General features: G+C 37.9%; 6 protein-coding genes and 1 long non-coding RNA gene across 12 annotated transcripts; 5 read left to right on the top strand and 2 right to left on the bottom strand.

The window, feature by feature from the left end:
• The first annotated feature begins 24 nt into the window (after window positions 1-24).
• Window positions 25-2,232, top strand: LOC124190646 (tudor and KH domain-containing protein homolog). Of its 2 annotated transcripts, none has more exons than XM_046583446.1 (9): window positions 25-198; window positions 322-475; window positions 542-666; window positions 742-996; window positions 1,064-1,113; window positions 1,171-1,324; window positions 1,396-1,640; window positions 1,697-1,850; window positions 1,917-2,232. In XM_046583446.1, the coding sequence occupies exons 1-9, from the start codon at window positions 106-108 to the stop codon at window positions 1,986-1,988; spliced, it is 1,302 nt and encodes a 433-aa protein (XP_046439402.1). In that variant the 5' UTR covers window positions 25-105; the 3' UTR covers window positions 1,989-2,232. The 2 variants fall into 2 exon arrangements, with proteins under 2 accessions (XP_046439402.1, XP_046439401.1); XM_046583445.1 differs by having other exon boundaries at window positions 1,061-1,113.
• On the bottom strand, window positions 2,102-5,715 carry LOC124190656 (bestrophin-1-like). The gene is made up of 17 exons (XM_046583468.1): window positions 5,633-5,715; window positions 5,443-5,553; window positions 5,285-5,378; window positions 5,186-5,215; window positions 5,060-5,116; window positions 4,872-4,992; window positions 4,586-4,815; window positions 4,402-4,521; window positions 4,224-4,331; window positions 4,055-4,147; window positions 3,902-3,981; window positions 3,304-3,645; window positions 3,076-3,190; window positions 2,886-3,013; window positions 2,645-2,813; window positions 2,449-2,566; window positions 2,102-2,381 (listed from the first exon to the last, which is right to left on the bottom strand). Exons 1-17 carry the CDS (start codon window positions 5,698-5,700, stop codon window positions 2,230-2,232), a joined length of 2,136 nt encoding a protein of 711 aa, XP_046439424.1. The 5' UTR covers window positions 5,701-5,715; the 3' UTR covers window positions 2,102-2,229.
• A 561-nt stretch (window positions 5,716-6,276) lies between these two features.
• On the top strand, window positions 6,277-7,370 carry LOC124190323 (inactive pancreatic lipase-related protein 1-like). The gene is made up of 5 exons (XM_046582948.1): window positions 6,277-6,340; window positions 6,453-6,674; window positions 6,743-6,988; window positions 7,054-7,235; window positions 7,299-7,370. The coding sequence occupies exons 1-5, from the start codon at window positions 6,277-6,279 to the stop codon at window positions 7,368-7,370; spliced, it is 786 nt and encodes a 261-aa protein (XP_046438904.1).
• A 940-nt stretch (window positions 7,371-8,310) lies between these two features.
• On the bottom strand, window positions 8,311-14,547 carry LOC124190648 (bestrophin homolog 5-like). 2 transcript variants are annotated; one of them, XM_046583448.1, is made up of 14 exons: window positions 14,445-14,547; window positions 14,156-14,334; window positions 13,836-13,938; window positions 10,090-10,254; window positions 9,917-10,027; window positions 9,757-9,850; window positions 9,644-9,674; window positions 9,504-9,559; window positions 9,315-9,435; window positions 9,013-9,245; window positions 8,813-8,953; window positions 8,644-8,751; window positions 8,493-8,585; window positions 8,311-8,424 (listed from the first exon to the last, which is right to left on the bottom strand). In XM_046583448.1, exons 4-14 carry the CDS (start codon window positions 10,206-10,208, stop codon window positions 8,347-8,349), a joined length of 1,185 nt encoding a protein of 394 aa, XP_046439404.1. In that variant the 5' UTR covers window positions 10,209-10,254; window positions 13,836-13,938; window positions 14,156-14,334; window positions 14,445-14,547; the 3' UTR covers window positions 8,311-8,346. The 2 variants fall into 2 exon arrangements, with proteins under 2 accessions (XP_046439404.1, XP_046439403.1); XM_046583447.1 differs by lacking the exons at window positions 13,836-13,938; window positions 14,156-14,334; window positions 14,445-14,547 and having other exon boundaries at window positions 10,090-10,638.
• On the top strand, window positions 10,643-11,419 carry LOC124190653. 4 transcript variants are annotated; one of them, XM_046583461.1, is made up of 4 exons: window positions 10,643-10,793; window positions 10,865-10,991; window positions 11,081-11,186; window positions 11,223-11,419. In XM_046583461.1, the coding sequence occupies exons 1-4, from the start codon at window positions 10,730-10,732 to the stop codon at window positions 11,307-11,309; spliced, it is 384 nt and encodes a 127-aa protein (XP_046439417.1). In that variant the 5' UTR covers window positions 10,643-10,729; the 3' UTR covers window positions 11,310-11,419. The 4 variants fall into 4 exon arrangements, with proteins under 4 accessions (XP_046439417.1, XP_046439416.1, XP_046439413.1 ...); XM_046583460.1 differs by having other exon boundaries at window positions 11,081-11,204; window positions 11,241-11,419; XM_046583457.1 differs by having other exon boundaries at window positions 11,081-11,419.
• LOC124190657 lies at window positions 11,837-12,818 on the top strand. Its single transcript, XR_006873023.1, has 3 exons — window positions 11,837-11,993; window positions 12,050-12,173; window positions 12,245-12,818. It is a non-coding gene; the product is annotated as an uncharacterized LOC124190657 (long non-coding RNA).
• Window positions 14,548-16,865: 2,318 nt separating the features above from the next.
• Window positions 16,866-17,800, top strand: LOC124190654 (PHD finger protein ALFIN-LIKE 1-like). The gene is made up of 3 exons (XM_046583462.1): window positions 16,866-16,992; window positions 17,067-17,155; window positions 17,225-17,800. Exons 1-3 carry the CDS (start codon window positions 16,983-16,985, stop codon window positions 17,474-17,476), a joined length of 351 nt encoding a protein of 116 aa, XP_046439418.1. The 5' UTR covers window positions 16,866-16,982; the 3' UTR covers window positions 17,477-17,800.
• The last annotated feature ends 1,045 nt before the right edge of the window (window positions 17,801-18,845 follow it).

The raw sequence follows: 18,845 nt of genomic DNA, 5'->3' as shown, positions 1-18,845 counted from the left end.
ATTAATCTTTGTTTACGTTAGGTTTCGTCTGCTGTCTTTTTTTTCAGATTAAATTGAGTAGCGAGTACGAGCAGGAGCATCTGGAATCAAATTAAGCGAAAGGAAATGAGTTACGACTCGTTACCAGGTCTGAAAACCTTGTTCGCTACTGTCACTGCTGGAGTGACAGGGACATTGGTGTATCACTACATGAAAACTGTAATTACACACTAGCAATTTAATCCGTTATTTTACCCGTTAAAAAATAGCGATTGTAGAAAACAGTTTGCCTTAGCAAATAAAATTGCGTCCACATGTTCTAACATTGGTTTCGTTTCACAGAATTTCTTTGCTGTAACTGATGAAGAAAATATCAAAGTGTCAATACATGTTGAGGTTCCAAGGGACACAGTTGCATACCTCATCGGAAGGGGAGGTAAAAATATTAAACACATAGAAGAAGAAACCTGCACTTCCATATCTTTCATTGACCCAGGTGAGCATTTCAAAGCAAATACTAATATATCTTCATAGTATCAGTCTAATTTATCAAATCAAATAGGTGGCCCTTGCAGGTTGGGTGTGATTAGGGGTAGCAAAGAAGGAGTACAGTTAGCTAAACTGCAACTTCTAAAATGTGTTGAAGAATACGGGCAGTTGGAAACCTCTGAAATATTTGTTTCTGAGGTAATCTGTTATTGTCTGTTGAGAACTTTTCTGTCTGACATTTTCTAGCAATTGATGAAATCTATTTATTAATAGAAAACCATCGCCCGCCTGACATCGGAAGAAAGCAAAAAATTGCGAGAAATTGCAGCCTTATCAAAAACAAGAATCTACATCGATGGCATCCAGGAAAAACCAAAGAGCTTGCTTGTGAGAGGAACCTATCATCAGATCGAAAATGTCAGAGAATGTTTGAAAGAAATGGCCGCAGAAGAAGTGCGGTCAGAAACGGAAATCGGCAACAATTCGATAGTTAATTGCGTACCGAATCCCATGAAAACCAAACCCCAAGTACGAACATTTTACTTTTAATTATGTGAATGTGAACCTAACAACCTGACATTGAACTTATCAGCAGATGGAGAAAATGATTGACTATGAGAAACTGGAACCAACCAGCTTTGATGGGTAAATAGACCTAATATCATGGCTATATCCACTTACTTTTAATTGTTGAATTTTCAGATTCTGTGAAGTGATGGTAAGTGTCGTAGAAAGCCCGTCCAAATTCTTCGTCCAAAAAGGTGGAACACTCTCCAAGGAATTGGATTGTCTCATTGATGATTTGACAGAGTTTTATTCAAATGAAGACAATCGGCTGCAGTACGCTGTACAAAAGGTATACAGATATTTAGTCAATGGTTCACTGCCAAGTGTAAACAACTAAACTTAATGTTTGTCTATTTTTAGTACGAAATTGGCGATTTGGTTGCTACTCTAATACCTGATGATAACTGCTGGTATCGTGCCAAAGTAGTTTCCATTGAACCAGATGATGAAAGCGAAGAAGACGAAAGTATCCTGTCGGTGAATCTGGTTGATTTTGGAGACACAATCAAGCAAAAGCATTGCTTCGTTGCCAGTTTGCGCCCAGACTTCTTATCCATCCAGTTCCAAGCTATTCAATGTAGCATGGCTTACATTGAACCCAAAGGGTAAATTGAGTAACATTAAAATATTTCAAATACATTAAAATTATTTGTGTGTGTAGGGGTGTCGAGTGGACCGAAAAGGCAATTGAAGCCTTCGAAACTTTGACTTATTGCGCTCACTGGAAAATTCTTATGGCTCGTGTCGAGTTTAACTCTAGCGTAAACGGCAGGAATGTTTACTCTTTAAAACTCGTCGATACCAATACGGAAAAAGTATTGAAAAGTTTTTACATTTTTTTCTTTTTTGCATTTAGTAAAAATATTACTATTTCTTTGCAGGATATTGATATTGCTACAGAAATTGTACGATTGGAATTCGGATCTGTAATCACTCAAGAATTGTCTATGTGATATTTGTAGGCTGCCTTATTTTACAATTCAACTACCTTATAACCGAGAAATCTCCCATCGGTGCCAATTTATGACATTTTTTTTAAAGTGTATGTTGATTAGACTAGCGAAGCTCTTGGCAATACCAAACCTATATTTGCAATATCATTTAAATTAACATGAAGAATTTCGAATGAGTATGTGGCCAACAGCTGAGAAAATGCTGAGGATGGGTGGCTGAATAAAACTGTAAATGAGAAAATTACATTTTTTCGTATTCTTGTTGAAAAGAGCACGTGCTACACTTGCGGTAGTAGATGTCTTTTTCCGCATCAAACTTTTCGTCGCCGAAGACATGTTGATGGCTGGCTGTTACTTTTTTGTACACGCTACTCCGTACCGCCATTCGTAAATCTGGTTATGAACATTATGACACATAAGTTTGCTTTTTTATCAGTAAAAGAAAATATTCCTGCATTACTTTTAACTTGTTGGTTGAACTTTTTCGTTTTACTTTTTTCTCGCTTGGTTTCACGAAGTTCCTTTTCTTCTTCTATTTTCTCAAGCGTCTCCCACAACTCCAGTGCTCTTTTTTCAACCTACGTTTTAAAAACATCAAAGATTAAAAAAAAAATTCACAAATGGTTTAAAAGAAAGAAAGTGAGAAAGTGACTAGCCTGCAATCTCAAGTAGAGCTTCATATCTCCCCATCTAGGATTTAGCGGGTTTTTGCGCAAGATAAAACGTAAAATTGGTTCGCGTAAATCTAAATCACAGTCTTTTAAAAGATACTCCTGACGCGCATCTGTTCGTGTAATTAGAGAGTATTTATCATCGTTTACATCCCTGAAAAAAAGATTTAAAAATTACATTCATACAATTGAATTGAATTGAAGGATCATGGCAAAATATGCTTACTTGCATGTGTCGCAAACAGGACACGAAAAAGATCGGTACAGTAAGGAGTCGTGGAGAGGTTGCTCGCATTCATCACAATGAGGACGGTCGGGTAAAATGATTGGAGCAGGGATTTCAGAGATCACAACCTGTTAAGTAAAAATAAGTTCAGATAATTTGTGTACATGTTATATCTTATCCAAATAAATACCTCTTTTGATTGCTCTTCTTCAAGATCCTTCTCATCAATGAGGAAACCACCACCTGAATCAATAAGTCTTGAATTCTGAACCCTGATTACTGAATGTTCCTCGCCAGCATTGCCACTAAAATTGTAATAATAAAAAGCTGGTCAGATAAAATTTGAAAACAATTTCTAACTTTAAAAATATTTATCACTGGTAAATAAAAAGTGTCTGTCAACAGGAAAATGGCTTACTTTTTATATGGATGAGCCTGCAGTCTTGCCTGTCGGAGCAAGAGGGCTTTTTGACGATTTCTTTCTATTCTGGCTTTCTGAAACGCACTTAAACTTGATTTGGTGCTCACAGGATCATCCTTCCCTTCAGAAGACTGCACATTTTCTGGCGATGATTGAATGATCTCGTGTGAATCAAAGTCAACTTGCACTGCTTCTTCACTGACATCTTGGTTGTTGGTATGGCTGGGACTTGCTTCAAGAGAGACAGCTAGACCACTATCACCCTCATTATTCTGAGATTCTTCATCTGAATCTAATTCAAATATAGACTTGGCCTTCGTTTCTCCCATCTCCTTTGCACTCTCCATTTCTAAACCAATTTAATAATGTCTGTAATAAAGGACAGTATTTTCTTTTGCACTGGTTTTGTACCAGACCAAAACCCACGAAAAAGACGACAGTAGATCCTACGATGCCAATTTGTTAAATTTCTATAAATTACGTAATATTTACATAATTTTTTGTATTATTTATTTTGTAAATGATAATTTGTTACTGGTTTACAATGCTATGCATTTATCTAAAACGAATAAAAGAAATTATATTTTGAAATTACATGATAGCACTATCTTGATTGCTGTCATTTGCCAATGGTTCACTTATCAGGCTTTCTTGTCCTTTGGGGCATGCTAAATTCTTTTTGATAAGATATGATGCGCTACGATTATACGCTGCTCGACAATATACCCAATTCAAAATAAATAGTTACCATCCATTCGTGCGAAGAACTGTGGAGGGACATCGACACCAATTGATCGGTCAAACCTGGTGATGAATAAAGAGATAGCCATCGCACTGCGTCCTGTATGTAGTTAACAATACAAAATGTTAATTTTTATCGAGTAGACAGACACAACCATTCGACTGAATGTGTTTACCTCTATGTGGGCTTGGAAAATCCTTTTAATATCAATATCGTTCTCGTCGTCTCCAAAAGGATACGCCGCCAATCGACCGAATTTCAACCACAAGTAGTAGAGAAAGTACTAATGTGCGTCAAAATATTCAAATATTAATTAAGAATTATAGCAATTAACAAATGAAATGTAAATGTACTTGAAACGTGTTGAGGACAGGGAAATATTTAATGATGAACGAAGTCGGGGTGTGCTTTTCAGTTAATTGACGTGCCATCAGCGACGCTAACCCGAATGAATAAACGGTAATCGTAACAGCCTAAGAAAAATTTACCAATTTAAAAGCTTTCCTTCTTTCCTTGGTGGACAGTATAAATAATAACCTGAATTAACGCAAATGGGATGTTTTTGGACGCAAATTTGATGGTGTCTCCACAGCCTTTCTTGAAACCCATCAGGAGATCCTGATTTCGGCCATAATCGGAAATGTCCATGAAAATACCCTTGCGGTTACACAGTTTCAATAAAGCGAGATTCCAATGTATGACCACTAAAGGGTGATTGGAGGCCGGCTCTCTTTCCAGCAGCAACGTCTCGTGTGGTTGCAGCAATCCTACAGAAATAAATAAAGAAATGAGAGAAGCTAATAAAGGTGGATCAAATAAATACCGGCGTTTTGAAGGGATGTCAAATTGGGGAATACTCTTTTCAAAGGCTTGCAGATGAGTCGAAAAGTAAGTGCCCAGCCTAAGAGGATCCAACGGGTGTATTGCTGCACTATTTGATGGCCCTTTTAATCCGTAAATCAATTAATTCATCAAACATAAAAAAGGGAAATGTTGTCGACCAGCACTTACTTCCGGCTGATTTTCTTTGATCGACATGACAAAATTGGCTATGACTTTGGTCGTTCCCTAATATTTTTTATTATTATTATTTTTTATTTTTTATTAATATATTAATATTTAATATTTAATACATACAGGCATTGAAGTGACCAATGAAAACCAGCGCTACGATAACTCGGAAAAGTATATAAATTAACTGAAGCCTTATGAAACTAAATTAGAGTGATTAAAAACCTGCATGGAAGTTGAGGTGAAGAAACCCAATAGCAGAATGATGGGCAGTGCAGACGTGTATGTTGAACAGTACACGGCAATGTCTTCGAAACCTCTAGAAATAAACCACAGCACTTAATGAGCATAAAACTACAATCACGATTGATAATAGCTGATACTTTTTGCTAACATCATCTAGTACGAAATCGTACACAACCGAAATCGTCAGGTAAACCGTCGTATAGATGAGGAATTCTTTCCAAATCAATCGATAAGTGCTCCCCTTCCATCTGCATCGACAAGTTGAGAAGAATATTAAACGGTGCCAAATGGCACAACACTAAATCTTGTCAATTTCAATCTCCGTACCTCAACAACGTTTTCATATTTTGACCAAACTTGACGGCGGATCCAGCAGAGCAGTGGGTGTCGCGCATTGATCTGGAGGAGAGAGGCTAACGCTATGGCAAAAGGTGAAATACACACGTATGCCTCACGTTATAAAATCAAACTGAGGCAACTTAAATGCCTTGGCCATTTCTCCTATAAAGAAAAGAATTTGCCATCACCTTTGGGAATATGGAGTATGTTGCAAGTTTTCTTTCGAACGTTGGCCTTGCGTTTATGGGAACACATTCAATAAACAATGGGCTGCTGCTGCTCGGTAGTGATGGCTATAATCGAGATTGGGTGTGTTAAATGTAGCTAACGAAGGTGGGAAATTCTAGAAATATTACCCAAGTACAAGTAGATGAATCACTTGATTCCCCGAATCTACCCAATTAACGGAACTTGCCCTTAAAAAATCATTTTCTTGCTTTGAGCTAGATAACTGCGGACAAATTAGTTCGTGGAAAATGACACTTACCGTGGCTGATTGGAATTTAATTAAGGTTTACTTCAAGGGAAATTTTAAGTTAATTATCGATAGGTAATGAACTGAACCATAGATGACATGAAATTTTAAAAAAATCCCAAAATTCTTATTCAGTCTTACTTCAGTGACTTGAAAGATGACGTCGTCGTCCATCCTCTGGTTTCTAGTTTCTTGTTCGATTCTTACTGGTGTTGTCGTTAGTAAGTATTTAATTAAAATTTCCGTACGGACAAACTATTGGTTGTGTATATTCTCCATTGACTGAGAAATGGGGCTGCACAATCAAGTGAAACTTTTTCTTTGAAATTATAGATGCTGAGCTCTGTCCGCAAGCCTTGGCCGATCCGTTTGCAGCGTTTAAAACTCATTTCCTCCTCTGGACAAGACGCAATCCAATTGTGTTTCAACCATTGATTGTCGGCAATCCAATTCTCCTGGGTGTTTCCAACTACGAACCAACCAACCCTACCATAATCTACGCTCACGGTTGGACAGATAATGGTCAAAATATTTTAAGTCTTCGAATGCGTGACAGTACGTATTTTCATTTGCTTCAGTTTCGATATCGACCATGAGTTGAACACTGTTACTCGCTCTCTCAGGTTTTCTCCAGAGGGAAGACTGTAATTTTATTTCTGTCGATTGGCAATTTTTGGCTTTGCCACCCGCTTATCCTAAATCAGTGGCGAATGTCCAGCCTGTAGGAGAGCTCACTGGGAATTTAGTCAATTTCTTGATTTCTCAGGGAGCTGACCGTCTCAAATTTCACTTGTTGGGCTTCAGTTTGGGAGCTCACGTTGTTGGCCGAGCAGGGCTGACTACCACCGACATCATGCCCAGAATAACAGGTTTCATTCGTTTGAATTCGGAGAGGTGCTTGATGATTTTGTAAGATGTACTTTGGATTTTAAAGGATTTGACCCGGCATTCCCGTGTTTCGAGAAAGCCAATAGGGATGAAATTATCGACAGTACAGACGCTGAGTTTGTAGACATTATCCACACTAACGCTGGCCTTTTATTCCAAAAGAGCCTAGGATTTCCGTTCTCTCTTGGGCATGCAGATTTCTGGCCTAACGGCGGATCGATTCAGCCGGTATGAGACCATCTTCTGTTCATGTTCCAGCTTCTTTCTAATGACATTTGGAATTCTCGGTAGGGATGCGGCCCAGTCGACCTAACGACAAATGGAACCATAGGAAATATTGCTGCTGCTTTAGGAAGAGGTTAAATTTCATATAGTCCCCGGTGTTTTGCTTGCTTAGTAAACAATAATTCAATCGCTTGTGTGGAAATGCAGTTTCTTGTAATCATCGACGAGTCGTGGAATATTTCATCGAGTCCGTCAACAGTGCCATACCCTTTACTTCCACCCAGTGTAATTCTTATGCCGAATTTAATAGTGGAGCTTGCGCCAATAATTTCCAAACTCCAATGGGACTTCCCGTTTCCACCTCGTGAGTGCAGCTTCTTCAACTTTCTCTTTTTTTAAATGTGATTTTACTTGATGACCATTTTCTTATAATCAGAGCCAGAGGAAATTTCTTCCTGAATGTCAACCCCAGTCGTCCTTTTGCGCAGGGTTGATTTGAAGTATTATTGTAAATGTGGATCGATTTTGATTTGACGGAGGAGGTGCTGGTGTGGCGGTGTCCCTCTTGATCATACAATGTTCTAGTTGCCCATCGCTTGAAGTTATTAAAGTTCAAATATTTTTGAATTTGATTTTTTTAACCGCAGTTCTGCAGTCGTTCTACAAATGAGTTATTTAATAAACCATAACTGATTAAACATAAACGGCAAGAGAAAACAATTCCAGTCAATCGCCACGATAAATAATTTCAACGCCACCAAACAGTAAAAAAGGAAAGAATAATAGGGATAAATTTGCCCTACCTTTAAGCCTGGGAAATATGGCCAGGCATCCACAAGGTCTCCGCGGAATAGTTGAATCCATGAGGAGAGATAGAAAAAAGGGCATCCGGCGTCCTAGACTCACATGAGGAATTTAAGGAAAGGGGAAGAAGAGATCCGTAATCGACATATTTCTCCAATCAAACGGGATGCTGTTGGTCAAATAAAAAATGGGTTACGAGAGATATTTTCACAAACAAGAAACAGTAAGGACAAGTTGAAAATGAAACGGTGGATAAATATTTTAGTCAGTAAACGAGTTTTGAACATTGTATTTCAACACTTGTCGTCAGTTATAACTCGCTTTCCTGAACGGGAATATTGCTTGAAACTGTACGCTTTTCGGACTTTTCTCTTATTTTCGCGTGATCCTAGAGAAACATTGCTCATTAATACAACGCGTATTGATTTCCCGCACAATTTTGAACGCGATACTTACTATCCAGAGATGAGAGGGGTTACTGATTGAAGTCATTGCCACTTTTTCGATGGGAGAAGTGTCGACGTAGAGCGATTGTAATCGAACAGCATCCTTGAATGCCGAAAACATGCATCAACACATGATTCAAAAGATAGTATCGAAATATTACCTCAATATGGGAATACATCAACCGTATGACGTCGATATCATCCTCATCATCACCGAAAGGATGGCTGGCCATACGCCCGAACTTGAGCCACGAATAAAACAGGAAGAACTGCATTCATTGAAAATTAGTTAACATTATGTAATCCCAAGAACTTGTGTTTGCAATTTACTTTGACCACGTTGGTGATGGGGATATAGCCAATAACGGTAAACACGGGTTTCCCTTTCCATGTTCCATCGTCCGCTCTTGCTGTCGGTGTACGGGCCATTAAAGATGCCAAACCGTATGAATAAACAGCCAAAGTGACGACCTGGAAAATTGACGTTCCTATTCGTTTCAATCAATTATCTTGCTGTGGAGGAAATTCACCTGAATGAGAGCCGAAGGTATGTTTTTGGTGGCGAATTTGATGGCGTTATTACAGTTTTTCTTGAATAGCATTAAACAATCAAGATTTCGGGTGTAGTCGGCTGGAACGTAAAACATGTTCCGTCTGGCGCACACCCGAAGCAAGGCTAAATTCCAGTTGATGACGACAAGCGATTGACTCTTGGCATTCTGTTCCATTTCCAGTTCTAGTCGTTCATGTTCCAGCAACAAACCTGTGGATGGAATGGAATATAATTATAAATCTTCTCTTGTTTCATTTGTTTTTACTCTATTAAATACACCTTCGTTTTGAAGACACATTAAGTCAGGATAAGCTTCTTTTAGCCCTGGACAAATCATGCGGAACACCAGTGTCCAACTTAGTACAATCCATCTGGCGTATTGTTGCACAATTTGCATTCCCTTTAAAATATCCACATTTGAATTTTCAACTTTGGCGCGGGTACCAAAATCATGCAATGACTTATTACCTCAGGTTGGTTTTCCTTTAGTGAATGTACAAAGTAAGCTGTCACTTTGCTGGTACCTTGCATGTTATATAAGTTTAATAAAGTATGACTGTATATTTTATAAGTATATTTATAATAAGTTATGTAAGTATATAAGTTACCTGGCATTACTTGCACGATGGAAAACCAGCGCTATAAAATGCACATAGAAGAACAAAATTATTCTCCTACGGCTGACATGTTAATCAACGCATAAAATGTAGATGTTAAATACCTGCATAGCGGTTGAAGTGAAAAAGCCGAGCAACAAGACAATTTGCAGAGACGAGACGAAACTTGAACAGTAAGCGGCTACATCTTCAAAATGACTGCAATGTGTCAATAATTCCTTGTAATGATTTCTCAAACATTATGAATAAATTACGAAATCTTACTCCCTCGAGTTGTCCGTCAGCCCAAAATCAGCCAAAAGAGTTATAGAGATGTAAAATGTAATGTAAATCAAAAACTCCTTCCATATGTGACTGTATATGCTTCCTTTCCATCTAAAATAAAAAAATTATATACTTCCGCTTCTAATTACTATCTAATTGATGAGATCGCAAACCTGAAAACAGTTTTGATGATGTCGCCAAATTCACTCGCGGTGGGCGAAGCGAAATCAGAGTAACCTTTCGATGAAGACTTTTTCTTCAAACGAAGACGCTCACCCACTCTCGAGATCATGTCGCACTACGTCGAGTCGAACGTATGTTAACCTGCAACCGAGAGCCTAAATCAAATAGTATTAAAAAGTCAAAAAAATTGTCAAAGATGTTTGGCCCCAATATAGTTCATCTAGCGGAGAGCGCGGCATAGTTGGATCGATAAATAATTATTTTCGTGTACGTACAGAATTAAGAAATTTGTTCTAAGCCACACGATGACGAGTTGATAGGAAACCACATTCCGTGATAACTTTGAGATTTTCTATCGAAATTTCCCATTTCCATTTCCTTTCATGTGTGGTTGCCAAACGCCCAAACGGTCGTTCATCTAAATTGATGCTGCTCGTGTTAAAGGACGTTTGAGGTTTGATTTCCTTTTACGACCGCACAAAATACTATGATGATTAAAATTAGAAAAAAAAACCCAAAGTACTTGAAGCCACTCAAAGGCCTATAAATGATATGGCTCTACCGACGACAGTCTCACTTTGACCAGGACTGAGAACTAATTTCGACGACTACTCACAGCCAAAATCTAAGATGGGTCGTACAGCACTGTTGATGCTCTTTTTGTCAATTTGTCTGAGTTATGCTTCGGTATCAGGTAAATTGTAAAAAAAAAAAAAGAGAAACTTTATTCTTCACTTAAAATTCTTTTTTCTACTTTACTTATTGCAGCAAACCAAGAAAGAGACTCACGATTTTGGCTTCGCCCAAGCGGCAAAAAATGTATGGAATATTCTGAAAAATGTACTCGCGTTCAACAGTACTGTGTCCCAATTTTTAAACATGTCAGTTGCAGGTAGGAAAATAGACTTGCACTATTACTTTTAGAAATTGTTATGATAAGAGGCACATAAACGATTTCATGTTTTTTTGTTATTATATTAGTGAATGGAATGATCGTTGCAATCGTTACAATCAACTCTGCCCTAAATTGGTACAAGTCGTTGCTGCTCCTCCTCAACAAGTCGTCGTTGTTCCTCAACCTCAAGTCGTCGCTGTACCTCAGCAGGTCGTCCCTCAACAAGTTGTCGCTGTTCCTCAGCAAGTCGTCCCTCAACAAATTATAGTCCAACGACCTGCCCCCCAAAAAATTAAGTTCAAATTGTTCGGTTAATTTGTGTGGCTTCTTCTTACGCGAATCAATTATTCACGTCCAACGTGACTAAACATACCCATGATAGCCTGTAGTATGCGTATTTGAAATACATTTAGTTGGCGCTCTGAGAAAACGTGTTTAATCTTCAATAAAAAGTGTCATGAAAATGAGACACAAATATTATCTAGATCACAGATATTACAACCTAACACATTCAGACATTTAATTATTTGAATACAATTATCGAGATTTTTTTTAAATAATTGCCGTCTTCGCAAGATACTTAATCGAGATTTTTTTGTCGGGGATAATTAATCAGTATATGAAACCACTTTGTTGCTTTAGGCTATCTATATTATAGGCTAGTCTGTGCGGTTACGTAATTAACCCTATCTATTTCCTTTCACGTGTGGTTTTATCGTTCATTTGAATCTTGGCTTGTGTTAAACGACGTTTGAGGTTTGATGTCCGTTCGCAACCACATAAAACACTAGCTGATTATAATTAGAAGGATGCAATTGGAGCAGTTCAAATGCATATAATTGTACCCTAAGAGGGACCATATCGACGGCAATCCCACATTGAAGTGGACTGGAGAATTTCGATTAGTCCTTTTATAGCCTAAACCTAAGATGGGTCGCTTAGCACTTTTGATGCTCAGCTGTTTGTCAATCTGTCTGTTATATTATGCTTCGGTATCAGGTAAAATTTGAAAATAAACTTAATTCTTCACATTCTTATTCTAATTTACTTGGCAGCAAACCAAAAAAGAGATTCACGATTTTGATTTCGTCCAAGCGGCAAAAAATGTATGAAATATTCTGAAAGATGTACTCGCGTTCAGCAGTTCTGTGTCCCCACTTTTCAACATTACAAGTGCCGGTAGGGATCTAATTTTTAATTAGAAATTATTATATGCAGTTTACATAACAGTTTATTGTTCTGTTATTAAGTAAATGGCAGGATCGTTGCAATCGTTACAACCAACTTTGCCCTAAACTTGTTTTTCAACAACAAGTCGTACCTCAAGTTGTTCAACAACAAGTAGTACCGGAAGTTGTTCAATAACAAGTACAAGTCGTACCTCAAGTTGTTCAACAACAAGCAGTACCGGAAGTTGTTACTCAGGTACCTCAAGTTGTTCCACAGCAAGTTGTAACGGGAGCCGTTCCGCAACAAGTCGTAAATGTTCCTGTTACTCAGGAAGACGAACGTCAATTTTTTCCACAACAATACGTAGTTGTTCCTGCCGTACCACAACACATTTACGTACAGCAGCCCCCCAGAAAATATAAGTTCAAATTGTTCGGTTAGTCTATGTGAGAGATAATCTTCTTCATCGTTTTCCGATCAATCTTTCACGCAACGTGACTAAATTAAACCCACACTATCCTGCAGATTGTATCTGAAATACATTTTAGTCGAGGCTTAAAAAATTCTTTATTTCTTGTCAATAAAACGTTTCGTGAAAAGATGTCATTTGAAAATGAGACAGAGAACCACCTCATATTAGACAGCTTACACAAACACATTCAATCATTTTAAGATAATTATTTTGTCTTCATAACTATACAGAGCCTAGATTAGATTTCCCCTTTGCGGGGTGAGATAAAACGGTTACGAGAAATAAGCACGTTGTTGCGTTATATAGCTTGCGGTCACGTGAAATCTATGCACTTTCTGAATCACATAAAAAAATTCACACCACTTCCGCTGAGATGCAGTAAAATTCAAAATGATTTCATTTGTCATGCAACACATATTGCACAATCAAGAGGAAAGAGGGGGAGTGTGTTGGTTAATTTCAGGATACACAGATGACAGATCAGCCAATAAATACATCGATCTCCATGCCTTTGCGATGACAGTCTGAAAGCCAACGGTGACTGACGAAGGTGACCTGAAGTAAAATCTAGCTTTTTAGCATGACTCGCCTAACACTGCTAATCGTCTTATTGTCCGCTGTCTACCTGGCCCATTCTTTAGGTAATTCTATCTATTATTGTCAACTTTTCAATAATTTTGCTGCAACGTATTTGTTCCTTTTTATAGCCATATGTTCTTTATTGTTTTATTAGTGCTGTTACATAATTTCATTTACTTTCAGTCCAGGAGAATTATGACGCCGCAAATAACGAGGCCTTGTGGATGACGAATGAATATGTAAATCGTAACGCTGGCGAAGCTGCGGACCAACAAAGAGAATCCCGTACGTTCTGGCGACATCATCACCGTGATTTTAACAGAGTACCGGTTCGTCGACGTCCGGTAACTGACCCTACAGTCCCGCAAAGAGATGTTATCACTGATTCGGAAGGTTTTGGCATCGGTGACTCATGAGCTTTTGCTCAATCTAGTTCCGTGTACACCGTATAATGAAATACAATATCCTGTCGTATTTTAATTTGTATAAATTAATCGGCAAGAGATCCGGTCAACCGTCTAGCTCGGGGAAAATCGTACTCCGTACTACATTTCCTCGATTTACAATCAATGCCAACAAAAAGTCAAAAAGAAAAAGTAGAGATTATTAATTGTTCCTACCTTTTAAGCCTGGGAAATACGTCAGGCATCCATAAGTGCTCCAACCGCAGAAAATTTGAAGACTCCTCCAGGCAGGATAGGAGACATTGTCGTGAAAATACACCTGTTCATTTAAATAGAAAGAAAAAAAAATGGGTTACGAAAAATATTGACAGAAACAACAAACAAAGAAAAATTTTAAATGAGACAGTGGGTAAACCCTAATTGTTAACAAACAGAAAAATGTAAGGTGTTCATTTTATACACTGCATTTTTGAAAGTCATGCATCATTGAAATATCCAGTAGGTTGCAGGTTAATAAAAGTTACGAAAACCATTACCCTTGCAATGATAGTGAGATAAGTGAGATTGCTGATGGCAAGTCAATATCAGCCCAAGGAAATCTTGCATATTGTGTTGTTATGGTGGTTGGCCCAGGCCTCAAATGTGCACCAAATAGAAGGTTACATTGCAAACAAAGTGCCGTAGTGCCGTGCATCGACAGGGGACTGGGGCTTACCTACATGATGATACATAACCAGAAACTAAGATTTCACAAATTTGGGACAGGTTTAACTCTTGTACTTAAGCTCTCATAATAATTATATTTGCATTCTTAGTTTTATTTACCTGCTAAACGGCATCTGTAAAAGGACTTGTGTATTAAGCGATTCCATAGACGCGACAAGAGTTGACACGACGACCACAATTTTGTAATTTTCTTTCGAAACTATAAACAAAAGAAAAGCAGACGACACTAATTTTCTAATTGGCAATTCTTAAGATATCGATATAAATTATTAAAAATCGACCCCCTTCCCCTCAATCAAAAACTCAAAAACGATTAACTTTAGCGGTTTTCTCACCCGCCCTTGACATCGACTGAGAGGATCGGGATTATTTTATTATCCAACAGTTCGTTAATAAAATAACATAAAAATAAAGATTCGCACGAAACTTCAGATAATTACTTTTAAACCGGAACCTAGTCTACTAATGGTCCCTCGGAGATGGAAGGCGAAGCCAATAATTTGACCTAGGCGGTAAGAAAGTAAGAGATAATGCGAAATTTGGACAATTTTGATATTACTTTTGCTTGCAGGAGGGTGATTCCATATGAAACGACCAAAACCTGTGGCGACCATCTCACGGATTTGATCGCCACTAGGCTTTTTCGATTCATAACTATAAAAAAAAACTTTCCTCGAAGGATTTTGAAAAAAAATGGCGCGTTCGCCTGGCGCGAAGGTTTGAATTTTTTAAAAGTCCGCTTGACCGTATAATCATTAAAATGTTTTTAAGTACATTGAAATGCGTTGTTTGGCTGATTTATCCATCAGAACATGTTGTCATATGGATAAACTATTTTTTAAGACCAAGCGCGACAAAATCCAAGGTTGCACCACCTGGTGGCGCGAAATTTAAAAAGTTTAAAAATGATCAAATTTGATTTGATATAAGTAAAGTAAAGTTAAGTTAAATTACAAGCGTCTCAAACGAAAACTTAACAGAAGACTACGATGACGTACAATGCAAATTTCTTGATTATTTACAAAGCGAAGAAGTGGAATCAATAAAATAGCTCTGCCGCCGCAAGTTTAAAATATAAATATTATGTTTTATTCACTTTTCTATGAATTTTCCAAATATTAATTTTCGGTTTTACACAAGGTCGCTTACCCTCTGGAGACGACTTATCTTTGTTAAATGACGATCTTGATAGTTGTCAAGACGTAGCAGAGATTAAGCAATTCCAATGTTTAGGAAACATGGCGTTTAAGTGCGATCAGTTAAAAAACAACCCGAAAGAGATATGCTTGATCTGCGAAAATATTTGGAAGACAATACATAATTGGCTGATGGACTTCCGCCAAAACAAACTAGAAGTTGATATCCCGGTGCAATGTCTGAAAAATGTCGTATGGTAATTATTCAAAGTATTCCAGCCCTTTCTGTTTTTTTCCCTAACCGCGTAATTCCTTTCCATTCCATTAGGCAAATTTCTCAATCAGTTGGCTTACTGATAATTCTACAATTTCCATCACCGATTCTGAACAATCCGTTACCTATTGTCCCTGGTCCAATTTGTAATATTTGCGGTCGACAAATCCCTTTTTTTCCAATAGCGAAACGTCTTTATGATGTTGCGGTAACAAAAAGGAGCAGTAGTTACGAAACTAGTAGTTGAAAACAAGAATATGGAAATGCTTGATGAAGAACCGGATAGGGACAGCCGCACATTAGTTTTTTTTATGCGCAAGAAAATCTAGTTTTGGGTGCTAGTTTTGCAGATTCAAACGATGTATTCCAAGATCTTAGAGATTCAATCGAACAAGCCGAAAAGTAAGTGAAACATATCTATAAGATATCGATCAATATCTATCTATCTTTTATTAACAATTTTTTTTTTGTTACAGTAATGATGGACCTTTTGGAAAAAGAAGCCGTCCTGGTTTCCCAACTGACATGGAATTTGTTGGTAATTTCAGTGCTAAAGCGACAGCGACTGCGGCGATCAGCTCCATAACTATTAAAGTACCAGGAACACCGGAACCGAGTTACGCAATCTCCCGTATAACAGACATCGCTATTGTGCGCTACAAGCCTGGGGACACAATTTTGATTGTTATATCTCAACCAGCCTCCTTAACTGTTTCCCCACAAAACATCTCCTGTCACAGGGAGATTTTGTGATTGACACTAAATAAGTACCCAATTAAAAAAAAATCGCAAAAAAACTGAAAGAAACTACAAGTGAAACGTAACTGAAGCTTCTTCTTCCAACATTAACCGAGCCAACTCCCTTCTTTGGTCTCCATTGATGATGTGACACCCGTCCTTCCTTCAAACATACCAAATTTCTTTTTAGCTGGGGGAATTCTTTTTATTTCACGTTTCGCTATAGACACAATGTACCACGTAGACATAAAATGTTGTTTTTCTTCTTTTCAGCCGTATCTAGGATGCTTTTATTTCAGAACTTTTTGCGCGAGGAATACCCAAAGACAGCTTGTATATTTACTGTCATTGTTTGGGGTCCAAGACTCCAAGTTCAATAAGTCTTTGAAATACGAGACCATTGTAAAATGTGAGGATTTGCTTAACGCAATCCGAGAAAACGTGACGCTATGCGCACCACGACCAGCAGTAAACGCATACATTTTATCGATGGTCAATGGTGAGTTTACTATAAATAAAATTTACATAATGGGCAATTCACATGTAATCATATTTTGATTGTATGAATTTAAGGTGTAGAGGAGCGGAACACATTACCACCTGTAGGACGAAACATGATTGATAACTCAAAACGGATCTCCAACACACAGGAACGTCGAAAGGTATTCCATTCACTTTTTATGTTAGTAAAGTAATATTCCTGAATAAATATTGAAATTTCAAATTTACAGGAAGTAGAGCATGCAATGTACTACGAAGAATTGTGTGGACTGAACACTTGTGGAAATTTTCTCGGAGAAGAATTTGCTATACTATGCGTAAGTTGCAAAGTATGGTTTCATGGCAGCTGTGTCAACATTTCACGCAAAATAGCAACTACCCTTGAAAAGAAAAAATTTGAATGGTCTTGCGATATTTATATCTCGGCACCTGTTACTGACAAATACCCTGCGGCTGATGGTTCTCCCCCGGAAAAAAGCTAGGAAATTTGAAGCAAATTCGATGGCAATGTCGCCAATGTTCAATTTCGAACCTCAATCGGACAATGATTCCACGGACGAGGGATGTTAGAACCTTTCTGTGTCATGTCTGTGTCTGTTGATTGAATTTCCAGACCTCAACGTATGATAAATCTCCTATACAGTCACGTGAAATTCTTTCCTCCTCCTTTTTGTTTTGTGGCTATTCATATTTTTCAATCCCCAACAAAAAATGTTCTAAGTTAACTCTACCCATTTGTAATGCATATCCCACAGTCAAAAAGGTTGTTTTCAAAAAGATGAAAGGTGTAAAAGGTGAAAAATAATAAAGACGAATAAATAAAATAAAAAAAGAGGCTAGAAACTAGACCCAATATGGTATTGTGTGGCATTTCTCTCTTCAACATTCACTATCAAACAAACGCAAGAACCAAAAGGCAAAAGAGACGAAAGAATAAAAATGAAAGAAAAGAGCCAGTGGAATGCGCCAGTTCGTGCAGCAAAGAAAATCAGGTAAGTCGTAAATGAAAACGACGAGGAAGAAGAAGAAAACACACCCTTTTCGTACTGCCTACGGCTGAATACAACCCTCTTTCGCCCTTAGGGCCTTAAGGCGAAATACGAAAAGGGTGATTTTGGTGAGCGTCGTCTACAAATTCATCACAAATTAAGCACCGCCCATCAAAAATGGCTGAGACCCCGTTTTGAAATGGGAGGCGCTTATTCGAACTTTGAACTAGAAAAACACACACTTCGATTGATTAAAAAAAATAATAAAAAATACCATGAGAATCAGCGTGAAAAACTGATTCTCATAAAGTATGTTAAAAACAAATCGAAATTTCATGCAAAGACCCTATTAGGCGCTCGAATCGAATTACAACGAGACTAGATGAATTCGGTTGGCCTACCTTTTTTAATGACAGGCGAAATCATCCTGGTCCTGGTTGATGATCCATCAGGCTTTTGCTTTTCTAACACATTGGGCTTTCATCAGCCTATTATCTTCCATCGCCACCCCCGCCACCATTAAGACCATAGGCCTATGAGGACCTCCTTATTGGAAGCAAAGTGATGATCTATAGTCTATTTTTTTCTAGTGATTGACTGATTTGTTAAAAGCAACACGTAATTATCACGCCATAGTTTGACAGCATCTACAGTTAATTAGTATAAAAAGGCAATTTGAATCCATTGAACTTCCTTCCTATGTCCCCACTTAATATTATTAATTAAGGAGGATGACGTTGGCTTTTTTTTATTTGCAGGAAGGACGTTGCAAAACAGGCACGTACACGGGCAGTTTGGTTGCTTGACAAAAAAAACACGTTCCATTTCAATCAAGGTCTTCTGAAAGGACGAAGTTAAATTG

The sequence above is a fragment of the Daphnia pulex genome, chromosome 3, assembly GCF_021134715.1.
Source record: "Daphnia pulex isolate KAP4 chromosome 3, ASM2113471v1".
In the NCBI taxonomy this organism is placed as follows: Eukaryota; Metazoa; Arthropoda; class Branchiopoda; order Diplostraca; family Daphniidae; genus Daphnia; species Daphnia pulex.
Note: the sequence above shows the minus strand (reverse complement) of the source record. Positions and strands in the feature narration are given on the sequence as shown.

Excerpts from the sequence above, each read along its gene's own strand:
- LOC124190646 (XM_046583445.1), top strand. The coding sequence starts at position 106 with ATGAGTTACGACTCGTTACCAGGTCTGAAAACCTTGTTCGCTACTGTC. Across the intron at positions 476-541 it reads CATATCTTTCATTGACCCAG|GTGGCCCTTGCAGGTTGGGT; the intron begins GTGAGCATTTCA and ends CAAATCAAATAG. Across the intron at positions 1,641-1,696 it reads GCTTACATTGAACCCAAAGG|GGGTGTCGAGTGGACCGAAA; the intron begins GTAAATTGAGTA and ends TTGTGTGTGTAG.
- LOC124190656 (XM_046583468.1), bottom strand. The coding sequence starts at position 5,700 with ATGCGCGACACCCACTGCTCTGCTGGATCCGCCGTCAAGTTTGGTCAA. Across the intron at positions 4,816-4,871 it reads GACATCCCTTCAAAACGCCG|GATTGCTGCAACCACACGAG; the intron begins GTATTTATTTGA and ends TTATTTCTGTAG. Across the intron at positions 4,522-4,585 it reads TCCCATTTGCGTTAATTCAG|GCTGTTACGATTACCGTTTA; the intron begins GTTATTATTTAT and ends AATTTTTCTTAG.
- LOC124190323 (XM_046582948.1), top strand. The coding sequence starts at position 6,277 with ATGACGTCGTCGTCCATCCTCTGGTTTCTAGTTTCTTGTTCGATTCTT. Across the intron at positions 6,341-6,452 it reads TCTTACTGGTGTTGTCGTTA|ATGCTGAGCTCTGTCCGCAA; the intron begins GTAAGTATTTAA and ends TTGAAATTATAG. Across the intron at positions 6,989-7,053 it reads CATCATGCCCAGAATAACAG|GATTTGACCCGGCATTCCCG; the intron begins GTTTCATTCGTT and ends TGGATTTTAAAG.
- LOC124190648 (XM_046583448.1), bottom strand. The coding sequence starts at position 10,208 with ATGATCTCGAGAGTGGGTGAGCGTCTTCGTTTGAAGAAAAAGTCTTCA. Across the intron at positions 10,028-10,089 it reads ATCATCAAAACTGTTTTCAG|ATGGAAAGGAAGCATATACA; the intron begins GTTTGCGATCTC and ends TTTTTATTTTAG. Across the intron at positions 9,436-9,503 it reads TAAAGGAAAACCAACCTGAG|GGAATGCAAATTGTGCAACA; the intron begins GTAATAAGTCAT and ends GATATTTTAAAG.
- LOC124190653 (XM_046583457.1), top strand. The coding sequence starts at position 10,730 with ATGGGTCGTACAGCACTGTTGATGCTCTTTTTGTCAATTTGTCTGAGT. Across the intron at positions 10,794-10,864 it reads GAGTTATGCTTCGGTATCAG|CAGCAAACCAAGAAAGAGAC; the intron begins GTAAATTGTAAA and ends CTTTACTTATTG. Across the intron at positions 10,992-11,080 it reads TTTAAACATGTCAGTTGCAG|TGAATGGAATGATCGTTGCA; the intron begins GTAGGAAAATAG and ends TTATTATATTAG.
- LOC124190654 (XM_046583462.1), top strand. Across the intron at positions 17,156-17,224 it reads ACACACAGGAACGTCGAAAG|GAAGTAGAGCATGCAATGTA; the intron begins GTATTCCATTCA and ends TCAAATTTACAG.